At 43.9% G+C, this 20,550-nt stretch overlaps 1 protein-coding gene across 10 annotated transcripts in view; it reads left to right on the top strand.

The window, feature by feature from the left end:
* MAPK10 (mitogen-activated protein kinase 10) overlaps positions 1 to 16,062 on the top strand; it is a 240,606-nt gene extending 224,544 nt beyond the window's left edge. For 9 of the 10 annotated variants that reach the window (XM_028743644.2, XM_028743641.2, XM_028743639.2 and 6 more), the window contains 3 exons: positions 3,360 to 3,423; positions 4,315 to 4,392; positions 7,193 to 16,062. In XM_028743644.2, coding sequence (XP_028599477.1) covers positions 3,360 to 3,423; positions 4,315 to 4,392; positions 7,193 to 7,335 — 285 coding nt within the window. In that variant the 3' untranslated portion in view covers positions 7,336 to 16,062. Of the gene's footprint in view, positions 1 to 3,359; positions 3,424 to 4,314; positions 4,393 to 7,187 lie in introns of all 10 variants that reach the window. The other variant, XM_028743649.2, reaches the window with a different exon arrangement.
* Positions 16,063 to 20,550: the final 4,488 nt, after the last annotated feature.

The raw sequence follows: 20,550 nt of genomic DNA, 5'->3' as shown, positions 1-20,550 counted from the left end.
TTGGCTCTGCTGGTGTGTTTGCACAGATCAGGGTTCAGGTGAGTGGTGGCACTCTACCATGCAATCCATCACTGCGCAGCTTTAATGCATCAATGACCTGTTGCTGTATACAGACACAACAGAAAAAAGCAGTCAGGAAACCCCAAGCTAAAACTGTGCCACATTTTGTGAGTATTTTTGCCTTGGAGATTTGTTTGTAGTTTTAATTAATCTTTGCTATATCGAAATAATCTCTGTAGGCTTCCAGCTGAAGGGAACTGGTCAAGCTGGAAGTCGGTGCTGCCTCAGGACTTTTTGTTTCCGTGGCAACCGTAACCATGGCTACCAGCATCTGTTTGGAGCTGTAAGGGGCAAGCATGTTCAAGCTCCTGTGCAAATGAAGCGATTCTCTGAACATGGTGTGCAATTTCCTTCTTAGCTAGAAAGCATTTGTCCGAGTCTGTGGACTCCAATTTTAAGCTAGAAGATTCTCCGATAAAAATGAGTGTGGTAAAGAACTATCTATGGGTGGACAAATTAAGGTACTTCATCAAAAGTCATAACTTAGAAATGGGTCCTGGTGTTGTTGTTTTTTAAATTAGCTTTTATTGAAGATTTTTGTGTGTGAAACAAACAAATAAGCAAGGAAAGGTACATATAGCAAACTGAATTCCCCCAACCCAACTCCATAAGTGGCAGAAAAAACTACACTCATTCATTTTCTCACACAAAAAGCCACAAATTCCTGCACCTCTCTTCCTCAGAGTGAGGATTGGGAATTCCTAAAATAGAACTTACACATAAAATAGAACTTAAAAGAGAATACACAGCGGGTGGCGCTGTGGTCTAAACCACTGAGCCTCTTGCGCTTGCCAATCAGAAGGTTGGTGGTTTGAATCCCCGCAACAGGGTGAGCTCCTGCCAACCTAGCAGTTTGAAAGCATGCCAAAAAGTGCAAGTAGATAAATAGGTACTTCTCTGGCTGGAAGGTAAATGGTGTTTCCGTGTGCTGCTCTTGTTTCGGTGTTCCGTTGCACCAGAAGCTGCTTAGTCATGCTGGCCACATGATCCGGAAAAACTGTCTGCGGACAAATGCCAGCTCCCTTGGCCTGTAAAGCGAGATGAGCGCTGCAACCCCAAAGTCGTCTGAGACTGAACTTAACTATCAGGGGTCCTTTACTTTTACCTTTATATCTCCAACCAAGTGTGCCACATAATCCCATACATCTTAGATTTGGAACGAAACAATAGGTGCACATGGAGATAGAAAAATGGGTCCTGTTGATGGAAACCTGGGTTACTGAAGGAGGAAATTGCTCTCTCCTCCTCCTCCTCCTTCTATGTGTACAACTCTAAAAGGTAAAGGGACTCCTGACCATGAGGTCCAGTCGTGACCGACTCTGGGGTTGCGACGCTCATCTCGCTTTATTGGCCAAGGGAGCTGGCATACAGCTTCCGGGTTATGTGGCCAGCATGACTAAGCCACTTCTGATGAACCAGAGCAGCACATGGAAACACCGTTTACCTTCCCACTGGAGTGGTACCTGTTTATCTACTTGCACTTTGACATGCTTTCAAATTGCTAGGTTGGTAGGAGCAGAGACTGAGCAATGGGAGCTCACCCCGTCGCGGGGATTCGAACCACCGACCTTCTGATCGGCAAGTCCTAGGCAAGTGTGTGGTTCAACCCACTGCGCCACCCATTTTACACATCTACACATGCTTTAAAGACAATCTTTTCCTAACATCTCCAATGAAAACTACATCTGAAGGAAAAGCCTCTCTCAACTTAGTGCTGTTGTTTTGTTTTTTAGCTGGATGAGACTTTCTATGGGGAGAGGGGAGGAAATGATCGTTCTTGAGTTCTGAATTCTTATCCTTTGCCTTACCTCCTCTTTGATGTCAGCCATAGTGGTCCAGCTTACATGGCATAAAATGCAGCTCAGCCCTCTCTGATCTCTAGAGTAGGCTGCCTAATGAAGCAGACAACAGCAGCCGCTCTTGTGCAAAGCCACAACCCTCGGTCCCCTTGGGTTTTCCTCCTCGCCTGCCTCCCCCCACCCCAACCCCACGGCCTGTGCTCTTTGCTTTGCCCCTCATTAGCAAATGCAAGCTCTAGGCCTGGCAGATTTGCTGAGTGACAGGCTGTCAGACTCGCTCATCTGGATGACCCAGGCTCACTGCCTCTCTGTTGTCATGGGCTATGAAATATACTCGGAGTCGAGAATGGATTTCATGCTCTTTATTCAGCTCATAGTGGTGAGGAGGAATGGAAGTTCCCCCAGAATGTCTGCTTTATATACATTACTTACACTATGGGCCCCACGTGATTGGCTAATTCCAGGATTCACCTGTAGGCCAATCAGGTTGCGGATTCACTTCCACCTGGAGCTGGATTGGGTGGCCCCTGTGGACCACTCAAACTGCTGCATTCTGGGTCCTATTGTTCTAGGACCAATCAGACTGCTGCATTCTGAATCCTATTGTTCTAGGACTAATCAGACTGCTGCATTCTGAATCCTATTGTTCTAGGACCAATTAGACGGCTGCCTTTTGGATCCTATTCAACTCAGTACATAATAGGCTACTTCTGCGCTCTGCTCTTAGCTTGAGCGAGAGAGCTTCGTGATACCAGAACCGGCAGGAAAAAGAAGACTCTGGCTGGGATTTCAAAGGCTTGGCACGACACAAGACTCAGACTGCTGGGCTGGTTTGCAGGAAGGAAGGGGCACAAGTTCACGAGGAAATCAAAAGTTGGGGCTTTAGTAACAATAGGACGAATTTATGGCTGCATATGGAGCATGAGAGAAATTCACTAAGAATATTGCTCCACCAGTGCATTCCTGGTGGAATGAGCTACCCTCTCCTCCCTGCTTATGTTGTTCTGGGGGTTCTCCTCTTCCCCAAAAGCCAAATTATGGGGCAAGAGGGGCTTGCAGGGGGAGGAGAGGAGGGAAGCGCTGTTACACCAGCAGAATACTTTGCACAGTTTTTCCACTACGGTAATGGGACTGATTAGTGCAGTCATCTGTTTCTTTCCAGGAAAGTGCTATTTCCATAATCGCAGCCGCCAGGAGGTGGCGTGTTAGACATTTGTATGGAAGTTCCTTGTCACACCCTTTGAGTAGGGGTGTAACAACCCGATTTAACATTTATGTGCTTTAATCCTGGCATCAAGTCGATGAATGGCTTGCCCGTAATGACTCTTGTCCCTTGGAGCTCCCTCATATTGCAGTGCGGAGAGGACTGCTGTGACAGAAACGGGTCCCTTTTTCCATTTCCTCGATGTTTTGGCGTTGAAACTGTCCCATTACGTCTGGGCTTAATTTCATTTTGTGCTCCTATTCATCTGACCTCTCTTGTGTTTTTTAAATCAACAGCCACCTCCACAGATATACGATAAGCAGCTGGATGAAAGAGAACACACAATCGAAGAGTGGAAAGGTAATCTCATTTTTTTCAAAAAGGTACTTCTCTGAATGTCCTTCTCTGTTTCTTCCCTCATTTTTCTGTTGAGGGCCCCATCCCCTTGTTCACTCTGCTGGAAGACACATGTAGGTGGGGCAGGAACTGGTGATGGGTGGAGCCGAAGCCAGTGGGGGGCAGGTCCAGAGCCAAAAGTGGGCGGGGTCACCCTTTTATTTCCTTTTGCCACCAAATTTTCTCTTTCTTAAGGGACGCGGGTGGCACTGTGGGTTAAACCACAGAGCCTAGGACTTGCTGATCAGAAGGTCGGCGGTTCGAATCCCCGCGGTGGGGTGAGCTCCTGTTGCTTGGTCCCTGCTCCTGCCAACCTAGCAGTTCCAAAGCACGTCAAAGAGAAAGTAGATAAATAGGTACCGCTCCGGCAGGAAGGTAAACAGTGTTTCTGTGCGCTGCTCTGGTTCACCAGAAGCGGCTTAGTCATGCTGGCCACATGACCCAGAATCTGTACCCTGGCTCCCTTGGCCAATAAAGCGAGATGAGCGCCGCAACCCCAGAGTCGGCCACGACTGGACCTAATGGTCAGGGGTCCCTTTACCTTTTCCTTTTTCTCTTTCTTCCTTTTCCTCCCCACCCACCAGGCCAAAAGAGTAGGGACAGATTACTCTTGCTAGAGGTCTGGACTTCTGATCACTTGCGGAGGCCTTCCCCTCTCTCCCCCTTCTTCTTTCATGGCTCCATCATCAGATAAATTGGTAAAAATGGATGTGGACTAGTAACTTTCACAGACTCCTTTACAAGGCTGATAATTTATTGAGGTCTTCTATTTGCGCTTTCTTTGAATGGTGCTGGGGGGGGGGGAAGCTAGCAACTCCTCTCCACCTTTGTAACTGGCTCCGTTGTCTCTTGCAGAATTAATCTACAAGGAAGTAATGAATTCCGAAGAAAAGACTAAAAATGGTGTAGTAAAAGGACAGCCTTCTCCCTCAGGTACTCATTCCCAGTGAATGACCATTTTGTGCTCGCTGCAGGCTCCATCGTACAGTGATGGATTCTCACCAAAGTGTCTTAATCTGCTGCTATTAATTCAGACGTAAGCAGCCACAGCTTTGAGGCTGAACATTACTTTTAGACAATTTGGTACATGGAACTGAAGATGAATTGCATTAATTGAACTCCAGATTCTTATTTTTCTTTTTTGGGGAAAGGCGGCATGAGAGTCTAGGTTACTGTCAGGACTTTGGATGGATGAACACAGTTATTTCAAGTCTCTATACTGGTTCCATCCATCCATTTATCCACCCATCCATTTCTTTATTATGGCCAATGACCAGCATGTTACTGCATCCATAGATAAATCACTTGGGTTGGTGTACTTGTAGCCAGCCAGATCCTTAACCATGATTTAAGGGTGAGCCGCTCCCTTTCAACTGCATCTCACCCCAAACTGCAAATTCACCCTGCCAAGAATAACCACGGCTAAAGATTATCTTTGCACTTACCTTAATTGTGATTAATGCCAGTCCTGCTCCAGTTCTGAACCTCCAGTCGGAAATCTGCTTGCCAGCTGAGAAACTAATAAATCTCAGTTTTTGTGCTGCCTGCCTGGGACAGGGGGATTGTCAAAGACCGGATAAGCTGCAGCCCATAGCTGGTGGACTATTAAGTCGCCAGGTTTTTCTGGGCTTACTTAATGGTCGCTAGGTCCCCTTTGAACCAGAGTTTAGGAACCATTGTGAGAACAGGATTCTGGACCAGATGGGCCTTTGGGCTGACCTAGCAGTGCTGTTCTTGTGTTCTCATAAAGCCCACTAAACATTTGCCTCGCCTGACTCCACCTAGGTACAGTCACAGGTGCAAAGCACCCTCCAAACTGTGCAAGCAATTGGCAAGGACAAGGCACAAAGAAAATTTGATGATAGGTTGCCAGATTAGCAATGGGCCCAATGGAGTTTTTCAGTGCTACGCGCATTGATTTCAGTTCTGGTGACAGAAAGGCGATTCAACAGATTCTCGTAGAGCAGAAAGTGAAAAGCAAAGCATGCAGGCTTGATTTAAGAGCTTCCTGCATGTGCCCGGCGTCATCTTTCTTCAAGATGGAGTGGGTATCAGAATAAATCATGGTCCACAAGCACATCTGTCACACAGAGCTGTGTGTGTTGGGTGATTTATGTGTAACAATAACAGAGTTTGCTTGCATGGGGAAGTAATTTGCAAGGACTAATTAAGTATTGGCTTTCATCTAAAATGGATCATCGCCTAAAATGGAGCATTGTGGGTTGAGGGTGGGGCCTCTAGACAAGATCGGGGTGGGAGCTGGGGGCTGCAGGGGAAGAAGAGGAAGCCTCACTGAACAAGCGAAAGTCTGCTTGTGTGATGTTGGAATATCACCCTTTTTTCATTTTATTTCCTCAATCTTGATATATTCCAGTGTTTTCCTTCCATTTACATTTTCATCTTCAGCTCCATGCAATTTGATGGTTTGGGTTGTCGTAAATTTTAATAAGGGATGGGGAAACCAGCTATTTGATGAAGCGATATTTTTTTCTGGGCTACTTTATTTCTCTAATGGGGGTGAGTAGGAGGGAATGTTATCAGTGGAAAACATGAGAATGCTCCATGCAGTCAATTAAAATTAACGATGGTGGGAGCATGGGACAGTGAAGGAATGATCTACTGGTACATTGGAGAAGAGTAATACAAGTTTGGATATGCAGCCCATTCCTGCAGCAGTCTGTGCCAACATTGCAAGAAACAGTCACATATCTGTGGTTCCCTGAGGACTATGGGAGAATTGCAAAAATGTATAATATAAAAGGCACTTGGATATTTTTTTAAGGGTTCACTGGTTGTATTAGAAAAATAAACCTATACAAAGGTATAAATCCCAAACAGTGCACAAATACAAAATCTTCTCTCTATGTAATTTACCGTAGCTCTTAATCTCAGCCACCATAGAAAATGACAGACCCAGCTCTCACCTGGGAAGCCTCTTCCCTCCCAATCTCTCATCCTTGGAGATCTTCACTTCCCCACCTCTCACTCAAGGTCCTCCCACCAAGTAGCATCCCAGAAGGGGAGATTTCCTGTGGTGCCTCCCCCTAGTGGTGGCTCCACTGACAATCATCCTCTGATAATCATCGGAGGAGAAGCCATACTGAGGCCATGCCTCTGAAAACAACAGGCTGGTTTGTCATGTAAGATTTTGTATTTCTGTCTGGAGGATTCTCAGATACAAAATGGGTAGGCTGTGCAACTTTCAAGAGTGGGGCATGTGCGTTTAAATGTGCATATATTTTTATTTATTTAAAAAGAAACCATCCTGACAATATAGATGTGGGGTTTGCACGGGATCAGTGGTGTAGCATGGGAGCGATTGCCCCAGGTGCAAAATTGTTAGGGGTGCAAAATTTCAATGCCCGTTGCTGCCTCAATACAGCTGCGTGTCTTCCGTTGCTGGGCTCTGTTGAAAATGGCTTCTCCATGTGAACCAGGAAGTGACCTCTGTTTGACATGGACGCCATTAGGCAGTTGAATGTGCATGCATCCTCCATCTGTCCCCCCCCCCCCCGCCGTGTGGCCCCAGGCTCTGGCAACCCACGCTATGCCACTGAACACGATTAGCAATTGTTTTCCTTCCATTCACACTTCTTTGGAACCTGATCATAATACAGACATACATACATAAATACTGAATTGTGCTGGAGCTGAAGCAACTTCTCTTGTTATCTCTCAAACATTCCCAGGGCTTTCAGGTTGAATCACGCCGGTGTTCATTTTCTTAGCACAGGTGCAGCAGTGAACAGCAGCGAAAGCCTCCCTCCATCCTCATCCGTCAATGACATTTCCTCCATGTCCACAGACCAGACCCTGGCGTCGGACACTGACAGCAGTTTGGAAGCTTCTGCAGGGCCCCTCGGTTGTTGCAGGTGACTAGCCGCCTGCCTGCGAAACCCGACGTTCTTCAGGAGATGATGTAATTTAGGGGAGGGGGGGAAGAATCATTGTGGTCATAAAAGAATTCGATGATGGCAAGGAAGAGAAAAAAAAATTAAAGGAAAAACAAACACACATAATGATTAAATAAAACAAAACCCTTTCAGCCTGCTTCTCTTAAAAGAGTTATGTAAATGCAGCTAAGCTCAAGTGTATATTTAACTTAATAGTTGCTCTGCTTTGGTCTTCTTCCGATGATGCTTACTGCAAAATGAGAAAAAACGGGGGAAAGGAGCCTTTTTTCATAAATTTTGCAAAACTTTAATGGCTGCAAAACCAGCAACTGCAACTGTCCTTTTTCACGTTGGCATGACAAGGTGGCCAGAACCCCAACCCTTTATGTGTATACATGTGTGCATATCTAACCCTTTCTGCTTCTGTTTTCAGCAGATGTACAGAAAACTGCACATGTATCTCGGTGTACATACATGCAAATATGCATTTGAGGATATATATGCAGCTGTGTGTGTACATGTATCTAAAGAGCAGAAGTCCATATGTGTGCACACAGCCCGCAAGTAGACAACTGAACCTCCTGGGGGGTTTTTTAAATGCAAATTTCATCTGTAATATAATTCTCATTGTACAGCCTGTTTAGTTGGTCCTTGGGTTAATTTAAATAAGTAGGGAAAAAGTCAAACCGAAGCTCTCTCAGAATCTTGATGATGTAGAGTCCTATATTTCGGCACTGTTTTTAATAGCGGTTTGTTTGGAGGAATAATAGAGGAAGTTCAATGGGATTGTCCTTGTTAAATGCTGATGGATTTCGAGTTGTTGTTGTTGTTTTGAATGAATATGTATGTTGAGCTAGGGGAGTTGTCAGGAGAGAGGCCTGTTTGTGTGGATGCAGGATTCTGGACTAGATGTTCCCTTGGAACACCAGGGGTTTCTTGGGCACCATATTTGCAGGAACTTCCACTGCCTTGTGTGACTGCGCTCGTTTTTTAGATAAAGGCTGTCAGAAATGGATCAAACTGGGTTGGCCAGGGTCAAGCAGAGGCTGGCAAGTAGTTCCCTAAATGAGGGGAAGTCAGCTTGTAGAAGTTCTGCTTCTTCATCTGATATGGTCCTGGGCATCTATTAGGCGAGAAAGGTTGTAGACTTCTTCCTTTGTAGTAGAACTCATGCTGATGTTGGGGAGCTGGCTCCTGAATCAAGGCAGAAGCGAAAGATGAATGATATTGAGTGGAGGCAAATAGAACACCTGCGTTTGTTGTTCCCAAACCCTATCATTTATTTGTTCACGATGAAGGACCTCGAGGTGGTCGCAGTCTGGAAGACCTTCACTAGAGAGAGGTTCTCCATAACCAGAACTGTTGCTTATTGGCAGATAGGCTTCTCATTGGGACTGCCTCTCTGTGCATGTAGAATGCTCCAGTTGGAGCGACAAGGCAAGGGAGTCAGATTAAAAGAAAGGGGTGTTTCTAATGTATATTTATTACGTGTATAGCTGTTTAGTGCATCAAAGAAAGGAGGTTTGGAGCAGCACCAACCTAGGCTGTGAACAACTCCAATTCTCTCTCTCTCTCTTTTCTTTCTTTCTTTTTTTTAAATGCATCTTAACCATTCCCAACATTAATTGGAAGGACAGTGAACGGCTAGCTGCTTTCAGCTTTACAATTTCCCTCTTTGCTATCTTTTCATTGCAACACATTATCTGAAAATTCCCCAGGCCTACACCAAAAGTGGTTACACAAGCAGTGACCTGACTCGCCCCCAACCTCCGCTCCCCCCGGAAATCAGATATACAGATACTACAGATACTTGTGTGCATGAATGGATGTCAACCATTTATTTTTTTTTTATTGTTGAGAATCTGAGGTGTCATGTACTACACTATGTTGAAATTTGTCCAGGAGACTAGGAGTCAAAACTTTAGGGATAAACCTCTAAGAGTCAGCCTTGAACACAACTCTTAACATTTATTTTTGGTCAGATGTGAAACCAGCCATTTCTAACATGGTTGAATAGTGTGAAACTAAACTGATTCTTTTTTTTACTTTTTAAAGCAAGTGCTAATAATGTTTTCATGAAGGCAAATAAATAAACAAACAGATGTATAAAAAACCAACAACCCACAGTGGCCACAATCTAAGCCCTTTGAGTGACACCAGCTAGACCAGTCATGGCCAAACTTGGCCCTCCAGCTGTTTTGGGACTACAGTTCCCATCATCCCTGACCACTGGTCCTGTTAGCTAGGGATGATAGGAGTTGTAGTCCCAAAACACCTGGAGGGCCAAGTTTGGCCATGCCTGGCCTAGACTGAACCACACATTCTTTCTCTTCTGAAAGGTGGCCATAAACAAATTTAGAAGCATATCCTTCCTGAAATAGTTATGACCAGACAATTTCATTTCCACTTACTAAATAAAGATGTAGGGCAGGTAGAATTTTCCTTAAATAAAAAGGAATGGAACACTTTTCGTTAGTGCAGTATGTATAGCAGCAATAAGCAAAAAGTCACTACTGCAAAAAATAATAATAACTAAATAAAAATAAATAGCAATATAGGGGGCAATCTATTAATTGCTGCCGGCGCATCACAGTTACCACATGCATCTTCCATTGAAATGGAAGCCACAAAGCAGCTTTGATTGATTTCCCGCGTATTCTTTCTGAAAGCCATGAAAAGATATCCATGTGCGGCACTAACCTTAACTCAGCCCACATGAAATCCCAATGCACAAGAAATGGCAGTACTTTAATGGGACACAGTAGTGCACTGAGGATGCCACGAAGGCAATAACAGAGAAATGACGCTCTAAGCAATAATGGCAATAATGGCATCTGCTAGCTGTGTATTTTGTTGCCCAGATATAATGGGCAATTTTTTAAAAAAAGCCACTTTCCACTGTCCACTGTTTTGGTGCTGAGACCACAGGTAACAGGGAACCTTTTGGAACTGAAGACCATTAGCTTGTCAATATCAGAAGCCACAATCCATAACAGCGTTGAAGCATCCAGACTCGCTGGTGATGCTAAGTTACTCAGGGGCGGGGGGCGAAATCCCATCAGAGAGTTTGAGAAAACTCTCCTGAATGCGTGGCTGGGGGATAGAATGGCAGATGAAGTTCCATGTAAGTGCCAAGCCATGTTCATTGGGAAAAGATAAAACGAAAGTCAGTAATCTGCAGCCAGCAAGGAAAGACAGATAACCTTGAGATTATAGAGTGTTTACCGAAAACATCAGTTGACTGTACTGCAGCTGTGAAAAGGGCAGATGTGGTGTTAGGAATTATTAGGCAAGAAGCTGGAAACCAAGAAAGCACAGATCCTGAAACTGTTACAGAAATCTGTGGCCCACCCTCATTTAGAGGTGTCATTCTGGCCGACTGACATAACAAAAACAATTTAATCAGAATATAGAAAAGAATGAGGGGATCTAAAATATTTTCAAGGGCCTTAGGGTGACATGTCTAAAAAGTGGCTTGGCTTAGGGAACAGAAAATGTAGCACGGGTCTGACAGAGACGTATGAACCAATTAACACTTTGGAATAAGCATTTAAAGAGAGAAAGTATCTCTTTCTAAATACTGGTGCTTGAGGAAGGTTGTCCGACGGCATCCAGGGAAACTGATTGGCAATGATTCCAGCCAAAGAAAAATAAACATTTCACCACACATAACTAACATACACAGGACTGCTTTTTAAAAGGCTTTAAACACAATTCAAGAGAATTGTCCATCACTGTTCATCTGTCTCGTTGCCATTTCAGACATTCTAGTGTATGTAGGTCAGATCAAAAGATGATGAAAGGAAGGGATTGTCTGTTAGCGGGAGTCTGCTGCCTTGCCTTAAATTTAGCTTCTGACATTTTGTCTGTAAGACACAGTTCTGTAAATTTGGTCCTGCCTTTACAAGTGGCAGATGATTGAGCCACCCATAATTCGCCCGTTGAAAGATAGCAACCCTGTCAGTGCTGTTGTAGCAGGTCCAGCCTGGAAGGGAGGCCGTAAATAGCCCTGTTAATGCATATATATATATATATATGTGTGTGTGTGTGTGTGTGTGTGTGTGTGTGTGTGTGTGTGTGGAGTGCTGAGACAAAATGGGAGCTGAGAAATTAATATCCTTCCCATGGCACATCTGCCCTTTGACTTTCAGGCCACACTCTCATATCTGTTCTTCTAAGTCTTGCTGGCCCTAGCATACCTTCCTCAAGTGCTTTGGCCTGCCTGAATTGCATCTTTGAATTGTGATAATCCATCTTGCTTGGCTGGATGGAGAATGGGGTGGGGTGGAATAGCCTCATGACTTCTGCATGGCTGCAATGTAGCCTTCTTAGCAATGGTAAGAGGCACATATATTGCCATCCCTCCCCCCAATCACCACTAGCACTAACCACTAGGTTTCCTGAAAGGAAATGTGACCCTCAAACAGAAAAGGGTTCCTCACCCCTGTTCAAAGATGTGGTGCTCTAGAAGATATCCTGATATTTGCATCAAAACCTAAGAGTTGCTCTCTCAGAAGGCAGGGCTAGGCACATTCGATGTATGGCTCATAGCAGCAAGATCTTGAACCTCAGCCAATCAGAAATACGTTTTGCTAGTGTTATTGATGTTGTATTTCATTTCCTCAGAATACTCAGGGGTTTCAGCTTTTAGTCAGGTGGCAACCTCCCAATTCATCTTGAACGCTTTAGGTGAAATTTGGCGCAAGACTTAAGCCCACGCAGCCGCCATCCCTCCCCCGTTTTCTCCCTCCAAATATTTAGAAACATTTTAAAAGTTGGTGGGCTGAATAAAATAAAGGTCCAACAGTGGTGCTTGACATCTCCTACAGGGTTTTCGGTTATTGTGCAGGAGGCGTTATTACAGAAAAACAACTTAGTATCACAGAACTGTAGAGTTGGCAGGGACCATGGGGGTTGTCTAGATCAACTCCCTACAATTCAGGAATCCTTTGTCCAACATGGGGGCTTGAACCCACAGCCCTGAGAGTCTCATGCTCTACGACTAAGCTAGACTCAAAGTTGCCTTAATAAGCGTCCACTAAGTATACATTTTTCCCAAGGCTGCTCAACCCAAGAAGCTTTGGTGGCCCTTAATGTCCCACTGAACTCACGTTAAGTGACACATGGGGCCCTACAGCTTTAAACAGCAAACCCTTTTTTTCTGAAATAGTGCAATGCACTTGAGTTCAACTCTTAGCATAGTAAGGGAGGGCAACAAATGCAAACCACCTTGGTATTAGTAAAAGAATTAAATGATTCACGCTGGTTTAGTAAAAAGCTATTTTACTGTAAAAAGTAAACCCAGAAATCAAAACTGAACGCTTTGAGAGGTTCTTGAAAATGTTTGTTTATATTGTCTTTTTTTTTACTGGAAGAAACGTGCATAATTCAATTGACATTGTATTTGAAGTGGATAAGGAAGTTCCTGTACTGAGTTTTGGCTTTACGAAGCCCATTAAAATCCCATCTGAAACAAAAATAATAATAATGTCCCACTGAACTAAAGGAAAACTGAGACTGGGCTATAAGTCAGCTGCCTGCTGCCATCTAAGAGCCGCTTTTCCTTTGCTTCGTTACCAGTGCTCCCCCCCCAAAAAAAAAATGTTTAGGGGTACTTTCATTTTCCTACTCATATTGAAATACTGCCCCTCAATGAGGCCAAACTTAGATTCAGAAAACATTTACCCCCGCGTCCCCTCAGAAAAAAAGCACTGTGCATTACCATGTGCTGGTGAAAGCTGCACTATTTAAATTTCAGGCTGTTGTGCAGCTATTAAGGGCGCAAAGGCCCCCCCCCCCCCTGCAAGGAAGAAGGTGGCAAATCTACTCTCAGCTCTCGGGTAAAGCTTTGTAGAAAACAGAGTTCCCACCAGTGGTTTTAGGGCATTTTGAAAATGCAACCACCACGATCTTATTTGTGTATTTCTCACAAACTGCTGGAGACGTGGCATTTACCTGCCCAGGCTTTGTCACTTGAGTGTAGGCCTGGCTCTTGCGAAAGTCCACCATCTGTAAAGAAATCTCTGCCTATAAGGCAGCTACGTAGTGCAATGGGTTAGAGTCTCAGACTAGCATCAAGGAGATACAAGTTCAACTTCCCATGAATCACAGTTTTTGACTTTGGGCCAGCCACGAATGCCCAGCCTAAGCTACCTTACCTGCCATTCTGAGAAGAAAATTGGGAGGGCAAAATCATGAGGAAAGGTGGGATATGGATGTAATAAGTACAGCGAAACTCTTCCACTAAAATATTCATTTTCTATGTGTAGGGAATTTTATCATTTGTATGCAGTGGTTGGGTCTAGTTCACAGACTTGGAGGTGAAAATGATGAAACAGGGCTAAGGAAAGTAGTTTTGGGAACTTCTTGCAGATCTCCAGGTGGTTTGGAGTAGATTTACCAAATAACTCCCCCTAAATTATACTGCTGGAATGAAGGAATGGGTGGGTGAGGAGTATCATTGTGAGGAGCAACTGTGAGATCAGGTGCCTTAGAATGCTTTGATTCTAAGTGTTTATCTTTTGCACCTGGCTACAGTTGGAGTCTCTCAGGTTCTGGTAAAAGGAAAGCCAATTCTCCAGGCCTTTGTTCATTCCTGAAATAGAGGACTCTTTCAAGAGGACAAGGGTTCCTATATTTGTCCCAGCTTTGCAGAAGTAGCAGATGAAACTTTTACCACCTCTGCAGCCTCACAGTAAGAAAATTTAACCTGCTTTCTTAGCTCATTGGAATTGTTCTGGAAGCTCTGTTCTCAGGTGTGTCTGACTTGAATGGTCTTGTAGAGAGTGCTACTGGCCAAGTATGTATTTTACAAGGAAGAATTAGATTTTGTATGGCTAGTTTGGGGAAGCATACTGGTTTAGTATGGCTTATTTTTAAGAAAAGGAAGCCGGTAGTTTTGCTAGGTATGTGCAAATGTTTGGTCTCTTGATGGGCTGCTAAATTTAATATGAGTTTGCATTTTGTTTTAGCCTGGAAATTGTCCATATTATATTGACTAGAACCCTGCACTGTCAAGAGTCTGATAGTTGAGCTGGTTTGAATTTCAAAGGATGGTTTTAATAAAGGGAGGGTAACACAGTGGACTTGAATTATTTCACAGATGTGTAAGAACTTAATGAGGAAAAAGCTTTTTGGGCCAAGGTTAGGGAAGAAATGTGTCTTTTTCCAACTGATGAGCTGGAGAAAAATAGCCCTGCTCATATGATCTACTAGATCTCATTTTCTTATAAAAAGAATGCTTGGGCTGTGTTATTCAAACTTCATTTCTGTTCAGAAATGAAAAATGGGAGCCTGTAGTCAATGGTCCATCTACTTTAGGAATAGCTTCTGTAAAGTCAATAACTCCAAAGAGCTGCACAGATTGAGGCTTAACTAGTTTCTGGAGCGCTGCCTTAAACGGGAGAACTTTGATTTGAAACAGCTTATTCCCATCTTATATAATTATTAGCAATTTAAGGCACCTTTTATATGTTGAAAGTAATAGTCTGAGCTCAGCAGACCCTGTGAGATTGGTGGTGAGATTCTTAATTTAAAGAACGGTGAGAATGTGCTTGTCTAAAGACCAAACTAGACATGACTGTAATTGCATGATTAGATTTAACGTGCCTGGTTTGAGAATTTTTAAATAGCAGCCAGGGTGGTGGGAAATAGGGAGGGGGTGAATTTGGCACTGTGTCAAATTCAGGGGGTTAACCCTATCTGCCTGTGTGGCAGTCCCAATGAAGACGACACACACGGAATCTGCTCTCTTCCCCCTTGTTTCTTTGCAATTAAAGAATTACTTTCATATCTTATTTGGGTGGCATTTGTGGGGAGAAGAATCCCCCTCCCCAGATTTTTGTGATCTTCAGTGGCCAAGAGAAATTTCTACATGGCATATGTGCATATGGCAGAGAGTTGTCTCAGTCCCCCCCCCCTTTCTTTTGGGGGGTTTCTTTTTCATTGTTAAAAGTTTTGCCATTGCTTGAAGATCTGGCGCACTGTTCCCAGGGGGACAATTCTTTGTTACTGTTTCTAAAACGTTTGCCCCCCACTCCCGCCCCTTCATACATGTTATGGTAAGTCCCCTGGCAATTTCTCCAATTCACCCAGAACCCTCCACCCCAGTTTCACAGGAGACAAATGACTCTGTAAAAGAGTATGTTTGTTGGCATGGGGGGGACAGACGGACAACTTTTAGCCAAGTCTTCTTCGATTAAGCTTTCATGGCTCTAAAATATTTTCAATTTATGTACCCTGGTTTGTGGATTGGGTTTCCCATCTTGAAAAGAATAGGGAAGGGGGTAAAATTGCCTTGAGAAGGAATATTATAAATCAAAAGACACATTGAGACACCTCTGAAGAAAAGGAGAGTCAAAATATCCAAAGGTGTTCCTTCTAATAATTTCAAAATTTAGGGCATTTTTATGTGACACCCCTTTACTCCCAAGTTGATCATTTGTGCTGGTGTTTTTAATGCAAAGTAGGGCAGGGGCACGAGCTAGTTATTAAATCCATGTCCATTCAAGCAAATGCAAGACTTAATTTCGATTTCAGGCGTGGGAAATGCAAAAAGCGAGTTTTGTGTTTTGGAGTAGCAAATTACTCTTTCTTTCCATCCCTTTAAAAAATCCATTTGCCCACCCTTTAATTCCTGGATTGACATTACAGTTTTGTCTTGGCATTGCTTTGGGACTATAATTAGGAAACAGGGACACCTCCCCACACACCCCAAAAAATTCCGGCTGTGGTTGTATACAATAACATGTTGCGTGTGACTGGTAGTCCAAGAGAGAGTGCAGGCATGTGCACTGCAGTGCGTACACTCATAAAATATACAGCTGCGTTCTGTCAATGTGCATGGATATCTCCTACTGGATTGGGGTGTATGAATTTTGTAAGGATAGTCCTTTATCCCTGAAACGTTTATGGATGCTTTCCCAAGGTGAATATCAGCAATCGTGTATACACACAGGTAGCCCTCCAGGGCAAATGTGCCACCTTTTGTAACCCTGTCTTGAGTCTTCCAACCCTTGACTCTTGAGTCTTACAATGTGCTTTAGCATAATGAAGCTCAAAGAAAGAACAAAAGACTTGCATTTTCAAGGCTTGGTTCCCAGCGTCTTCAGATAATAGCAGGAGCTGGCCTGAGGTCCTAGACAACAGCTAGTCAGAGTAGGTCTCCCTGAAGCAGACAGATAACCCAATTCAGTTTAAGGCAGCTCTCTGATACTGGCTTCAGTGGAACTAGACGACCTTTGAGCAGCTTTAAAAATTTGTCCCTGAGAAAACGAGATTCACTAAATGCAACAAATCAGTTGCTTTTGGTTGAGCAGGGCTGTACATTTCTCCTACATAGTAAGATTCATAGTATGTAAATATCCATACTGATTTTTCTCCCTCTCTCTTCGTAACTTGTCTGTAACAATCCATCACTCTGTCTGTATTTCTCAAAGACCACTGTACACCTCCATATGTTTCCTCCAATCGTTTCCTCTGTTGGCATTCGGCCAATAAGGAAAAGGGTTGGGGGCTTCAATATGTATATAGAGAATTATGTATATTTAGTAAATTTGAGTAAGTGGGACTTACGGCCAGTAATACATTTTGCAACAATGGTACCAGGATCTTCCCAACCCAACTAGCGAAACCAAACTGTTCACCTTGCCATGTCCATCTTGTAATAAGACCTAAGTTGCACCCGCCTGTAGTTCTGCATGATTGGACTTCCAAATATAATTCACAATGACCAGGAGTGTAACTTCTCAGTGTTGATAAAAGTAGTTTTTATATCTCTATATATATGCGGAGAAAAAACACACACAAAACAAAGAGCCACTGTTCAGCATCAAGAATGGAAGAGGAAGAAGTGTCCAACTCCATTGCAAGGTCTTAGTTTTGAACGTGATAAGTAAACAACCTGTGAGTATGGATGAACTGACAAATGTTACATTTGATAAGGAAATGAACCTCATTACATTTTGTTTACTTCTTCAGTCGTTTTTACTTTCTACCTTTCATTGTTTCCTGTGGGTGGTACGAGGGGGAACGGAGGGGTCTTGGCTTTGTTCATCAACCTTTTGTGGATCAATGTTGAGTCGATGCATTCTGACTTCTGTTTGTTTTGAGTTATTAAAAGCAGAAGGGAATCTATTTTCCCCTTTGTGCCAAAAAAAGAAAAAAAAACACCTTTTGGAGTTCTTGTCTAAATACTTTGTCTCGTTTTGATTCTTTGGGGTCATGTTCTGTTCACAGGTTTAAATATACACAATTTTCAATAGAGATTCAAATGTACAGCTTTTCCAACAAATCTGTGGAGCACAGGGGAGCATCACTTTTGGCCACACAACAACAACAACAACAATAATAATAGAATTTTATTATAATAATTATTTCTACCCTGCCCATCTGACTGGGTTGCCCCAGCAACCCTGGACTGCTTCTGAAATATATAGAAACATAATAAAACATTAAACATTAACACACACACACACACACACACACACAGAGAGAGAGAGAGAGAGAGAGAGAGAGAGAGAGAGAGATTGACTTACAACATAAAAAACTTAAGTAAAATGAAAAAACTACACATATAAATATAAAAATACAAAGTACAGCAACAGACACCAGAAGCACAGCAACAAAGAAAGCAGCAATAAAACCAGAGAAACCAACCATCACTTTAAACCAAACAACTGATGAAACAAAATGATTTTCAACAAGTGTTGTAATAGCTGTAGCATGGTGAAGGAGTTCTGTGGCCTAGGCCAGCTTTCCCAAATATGGTTCCCTGTATATGTTTTGCACTCCGACTCTGGTCATCCCTGATAATTGTCCATGCTGGCTGGAACTGATGAGAGTTGGAGTCCAAAACATCTGGAGAACATCAAATTGAGGAAGCCTAGGCACTGCAATGAAGAAAAAATGCCCTAGCTCATATATTACTGTCAATCATACTTCTGGTGGTGATGGGACATGGAGGAGAGCCTCCACGGAAGATTCAGTGGGCAAGCTAACTCATTCACAGTAGGAGGCAGATGTTTAGATATTCTGGTTTCAAAATGTATGGGTCTCTAAAAGTTATAAACAGCATTACAGTGGTACCTCGGGTTACATACGCTTCAGGTTACAGACTCCACTAACCCAGAAATATTACCTCGGGTTAAGAGCTTGTTCTTCAGGAGGATAACAGAAATCGTGCTCCGGCGGCGTGGCAGCAGCAGGAGGCCCCATTAGCTAAAATGGTGCTTCAGGTTAAGAACAGTTTCAGGTTAAGAACGGACCTCCAGAACAAATTAAGTACTTAACCTGAGGTACCACTGTATGAGTGTTAAATGAACTGGGAATAATACAACACATGACTCTTAATAGCAGTTGCCGCAGCATTCTGTACCCGCTTCAATTTTTACACATTTTTCAACGAGCATTATGGTAGTCCGACCTGGATGTGTGATAATGACCAGATCTGGCTTCTCCATGGAAAGGCACAGGTGGTTCACCAAAAGAAGTTGTGGATAAATGCTCCCAGCCACAATCTAATCACACAGGAGCAAAGCCAGACTTCAGGCTGTGGGGCTCATCCTTCAGTGGCAGTGCACCCCTGTCCAAAACTGTCCCACTTTGCAGTGAGGCAAGGCTGGGGCTCGATGCATTACAAGTTGTGGCTCAAGTTGGGTGCAAAGTGAGGCAAGGTTCAGTCTGGTTTCAAGGTTCAGGCTGCGCTATAGGAACACAGAGCTCTGGTGCTTCTTTTCAGCAATAAATATACTGAGACACAGCCCTATATCGTGGTAGCTGCTGTATTCCAGCTGTTAGTCCTGCCCACACTGGAATGTGCTTTTTCAGGTAGAGCTCCAACCAGTTCTTCTGGTCTCCTATTGCAACAAAGCAGGGTCGCCTTTGGTCTTCTGCATTGGAACACAGTGATGGTTGTGCCACTTCCTCAGCCCAGAGGACCACCAGCACCACAGGCTCCTCTGCTGGAAGCATATTTAGAGCTGGCTCTACAGATTCCTTGACTTCATCCCCTAGAGAAGGGGAGCCTAACTCTAGTATCATGACAAAAACAGGCTAGATGCCCAACCCTCAACCAACTTCCCTATTGGCCAAAATCATGGAAGTTGGCTGCACAAGGAACTACTCTAGATTAAAGTACCAATCTTACCACTTGACAAGGCAGAACAGGCAGTAGAGTGTGGTCCATTCATTCTAACTGGGCACTGCTCTGCCAACCTTAGTCTGCCCTCACCCAGTCTACCCCAAACCCTGCCTGCCATTGTACTTACAACCAGTCAGGGAACTAGTTCCCTGTGGTGTGGTGGTTAAGAGTGGTAGACTTGTAATCTGGTGAACCGGGTTCGCGTCTCCGCTCCTCCACATGCAGCTGCTGGGTGACCTTAGGCTAGTCACACTTCTCTGAAGTCTCACAGCCCCACTCACCTCACAGAGTGTTTGTTGTGGGGGAGGAAGGGAAAGGAGATTGTTAGCTGCTTTGAGACTCCTTCGGGTAGTGATAAAGCGGGATATCAAATCCAAACTCTTCTTTGCCTCTTCTTCTACCTGCTACTGTTGGTCTCCCTGCCTTTTGCCCTACCGATCCCATTGGGCACCAGTCACAAAACATGTTGTATAGAGTTGTCTGAAGGTGGTAAGCTTTGTGTAGAGATGAACGGGGCTATGCTTGCAAGAAGTGATTGAGCTGTTCAGTACTCTGGTCTAGCGCTGCAAGCTTAAGCACATAGCTGCAGTTCCATGGATGGTGATGATCCTGTTAAGCTGTTGCACACTACTAATCCCATCTTGGCTCAGCCCAGATCTCCCTGTAGGGTGAGAGGGAACAAAGCTTAGGAATAGAAACGGGGGGGGGGGGGAGCTCAGCTGCTTAGATGTTCCTATAGCTACATGCTTACATACCGACAGGCCTCCTAATGTCACATGGCACATCCTAAACCAAGCAGTGTAATTCCTGGATGAAGGATGCAAGAGTCATGACTTAACTTTCCAGGCCCCTTTCGCAATATTATGGGCTCATAGCTCATGCCTGACAAGAGCACTTGCTTCATAACACTAGTTTCTTATAGCTGAACAGAGCAGACAATGCTAACCTTGTTTTTCCTGGAAAAATCGTTCATGACACACAGTGACACTCGGTGGTGTATTGGATATTCTGTATACAACATGGGCTTCTGGTCATGAAAACCTGGGGAGAGAAGTGAAC

Source organism: Podarcis muralis, chromosome 9 (assembly GCF_964188315.1).
Source record: "Podarcis muralis chromosome 9, rPodMur119.hap1.1, whole genome shotgun sequence".
In the NCBI taxonomy this organism is placed as follows: Eukaryota; Metazoa; Chordata; class Lepidosauria; order Squamata; family Lacertidae; genus Podarcis; species Podarcis muralis.
Note: the sequence above shows the minus strand (reverse complement) of the source record. Positions and strands in the feature narration are given on the sequence as shown.